Below are 3,292 nucleotides of genomic sequence, written 5' to 3' on the forward strand. Positions count from 1 at the left end.
AGGGCTGCTGCACTGTACCGCAGGGAAGTGCCGCCGAGGCGTGACTCCCCCTCAGCCCGGTGCCCTCTCCTCGCTCGCGTGTCTCAGAGTCAGTGCTGACCAGTCGCGGCTCGGGCACTGTGCGCTCCCCTCGAGAAATCACCCAAGGATCCGAACTCCTGGGGGACAGGCCCCCAGACCCCGAGTGAGAGTGGAGGGGAAGCTAGAGTTTCATTCAGTTTTATGTCTGGCTGCTGCACCGCACCACAGGGAAGTGCCACCGAGGTGTGACTCCCCCTCAGCCCGGTGCCCTCTCCTCACTTGCGTGTCTCAGAGTCAATGCTGACCAGTTGCAACTCGGGGACTGTCCACTCCCCTTGAGAAATCACTCAGGAATCCGAACTCCTGGGGGACAGGCCTCCAGACCTCAGTTTGTGGGAGGGGAGTGTTGGGGATTCAGGGTTGCCGGCAAAGGATTTTTAAAGTTTTATTCAGTTTTATGCCCGGCAGGAGAACGCCACGGCACCCCAGTATGGGAGGTAGGTCCAGTTTTTAGAAGGTCTCTCCCGTGGAGTGCAGTGGGAGGGCCTTTAATTTCTGCCTGTTTGTTTAATTGTGTGGCTCTTGAGCCAGTCTTATGGGGGAGGGGGACTCCCGTCCACTTGGTGGTGGATTTTGTACCTTTTGTTTGCGTCCTTGTGATCACAGCTTGCCTCAGCGGTGTTGATGTGCGTTCTTCAACCTTCTCTCTTGGTGTGGCTCAAGTCCACCAGGATACTTACTAAATTCCTGTCCCTTAACTCTCCTTCTGGACGGGAGCCTCTGTTGAAAGCTGGCTTCAGTCCGCCATCTTGTCTCCCTCCCTTCCTTGACTGTTTTTTCAGCTTGGTTATTGTTGGTATATATAAAGGCTACAGATTTATAGGTGTTGATTTTGTAGCCTGAGACATTGCTGTATTCCTTGATCACTTCTAAAAGTTTTGTAGTAGAATCCCTAGTGTTTTCCAGATATACAATCATATCGTCTGCAAAGAGTGAAAGTTTGATCTCTTCTGACCCTATGTGGATACCCTTGATTGCCTTTTCTTCCCTAATTGCAATGGCTAAAACTTCCATGACAATGTTAAAGAGCAATGGAGACCATGGGCAACCTTGCCTGGTTCCTGATCTAAGTGGAAATGATTTCAATTTGACTCTATTCAATACGATATTGGCTGTGGGTTTGCTGTAGATGGCCTCTATTAATTTAAGAAATATCCCTTCTATACCAATTTTCTTAAGTGTTCTGATCATGAAGGGATGCTGGATATTATCAAAAGCTTTTTCTGGGCCATCTTGCATCTCTGCGTGTGTGTGCTTAAACTCAGCTGGTCCACCCAAGACCCCCTGGGCACCAATCCTAGTCCCCTGTGCGGCCCCCTTTACGCTCCGACAAGATGAAAGAAACTGTCATGAACCAAGAGAAACTTGCCAAACTACAGGCACAAGTGCGCATTGGTGGGAAAGGAACTGCTCACAGAAAGAAGAAGGTGGTTCATAGAACAGCTACAGCAGATGATAAAAAACTTCAATTCTCCTTAAAGAAGTTAGGGGTAAACAATATCTCTGGTATTGAAGAGGTGAATATGTTTACAAACCAAGGAACAGTGATCCACTTTAACAACCCTAAAGTTCAGGCATCTCTGGCAGCAAACACTTTCACCATTACAGGCCATGCTGAGACCAAGCAGCTGACAGAAATGCTACCCAGTATCTTAAACCAGCTTGGTGCAGACAGTCTGACAAGCTTGAGGAGGCTGGCTGAAGCTCTGCCGAAACAATCTGTGGATGGAAAAGCACCACTTGCTACTGGAGAGGATGATGATGATGAAGTTCCAGATCTTGTGGAGAATTTTGACGAGGCTTCCAAGAATGAGGCAAACTGAATTGGGTCAACTTCTGAAGATGAAACTTGAAGAAGTTACTGGGAGCTGCTATTTTATATTATGACTGCTTTTTAAAATTGTTTTTGTTTATGGATCTAATAAAATCTAGATCTCTAATATTTTTAAGCCCAAGCCCCTTGGACATTGCAGCTCTTTTCAGTTTTTGCTTATACATAATTCATTCTTTGCAGCTAATTAAGTTGAAGAAGCCTGGGAATAAAGTTTGAAAGAAAGGTTAATAAAGTTCTTTGCCTAGTAAAAAAAAAAAAAAAAAAGCTTTTTCTGCATCAATAGAAAGAATCATATGGTCCTTATTTTTTAGTTTGTTTATGTGTTGAATTACATTTATAGATTTACCAGCCTTGAGACCCTGGGATAAATCCGACTTGGTTATGGTGTATAATTTTTTTGACGTGTTTTTGGATTCTGTTTGTTAGGATCTTATTGAGTATTTTAGCATCAATATTCATTAGTGATATTGGTCTATAATTTTCTTTTCTTGTTGGGTCTTTTCCTGGTTTGGGGATCAAGGTGATGTTTGCTTTGTAGAATGTGTTGGGTAATATTCCTTCTTTTTCTATATTTTGGAAGCAGATTAGTAGTATAGGTAGTAGTTCATCTTTAAAGGTTTGGTAGAATTCTGACGTAAAGCCGTCTGGTCCTGGGCTTTTCTTTTTAGGGAGATTTTGTATAGTTGATGCTATTTCAGAACTTGATATAGGCCTGTTCAACATTTTCACTTCATTCTGGCTAAGTGTTGGTAGGTGGTGTACTTCCAGGTATTGGTCGATTTCTTTCAAATTTTCATATTTCTGAGAGTAGAGTTTCTTGTAGTATTCATTAAGGATTTTTTGAATTTCTGAGGGGTCTGTTGTTATTTCATCTTTACCATTTCTGATTGATGAAATTAGAGATTTTATTCTTTTTTTCCTGGTTAGGTTGGCCAAAGGTTTATCTATTTTATTGATCTTTTAAAAAAAACCAGCTTTTGGATTTATTGATCTGTTGTATAATTCTTTTGTTTTCAATTTCATTTAGTTCTCCTCTTATTTTGGTTATTTCTTTTCTTCTGCTGGGTTTGGGGTTGGAGTGTTCTTCCTTCTCCAGTTGCTTGAGATGTCCCATTGAGTTTTTAACTTCCTCTCTTTCCGTTTTCTTGAGGAAGGCTTGCAGTGCTATAAATTTCCCTCTTAAGACTTCCTTTGCAGTATCCCAGAGGTTCTGATAATTCGTGTCTTGATTGTTGTTTTGTTCCACAAATTTGGTGATTTCCTTCTTAATCTCATCTATAACCCATCTATCCTTCAACATAAAGTTGTTTAGCTTCCATGTTTTTGTATGGGTATGCAGGTTCCTGTTGTTATTGAGTTCAACTTTTATTCCATGAT

At 42.1% G+C, this 3,292-nt stretch overlaps 1 protein-coding gene across 1 annotated transcript; it reads left to right on the plus strand.

The window, feature by feature from the left end:
* Positions 1-1,415: 1,415 nt before the first annotated feature.
* On the plus strand, positions 1,416-2,179 carry LOC128586044 (transcription factor BTF3-like). The gene has a single exon (XM_053591569.1). The coding sequence runs from the start codon at positions 1,416-1,418 to the stop codon at positions 1,902-1,904; it is 489 nt and encodes a 162-aa protein (XP_053447544.1). The 3' UTR covers positions 1,905-2,179.
* Positions 2,180-3,292: the final 1,113 nt, after the last annotated feature.

The sequence above is a fragment of the Nycticebus coucang genome, chromosome 5 (assembly GCF_027406575.1).
Source record: "Nycticebus coucang isolate mNycCou1 chromosome 5, mNycCou1.pri, whole genome shotgun sequence".
NCBI classification, from domain to species: Eukaryota; Metazoa; Chordata; class Mammalia; order Primates; family Lorisidae; genus Nycticebus; species Nycticebus coucang.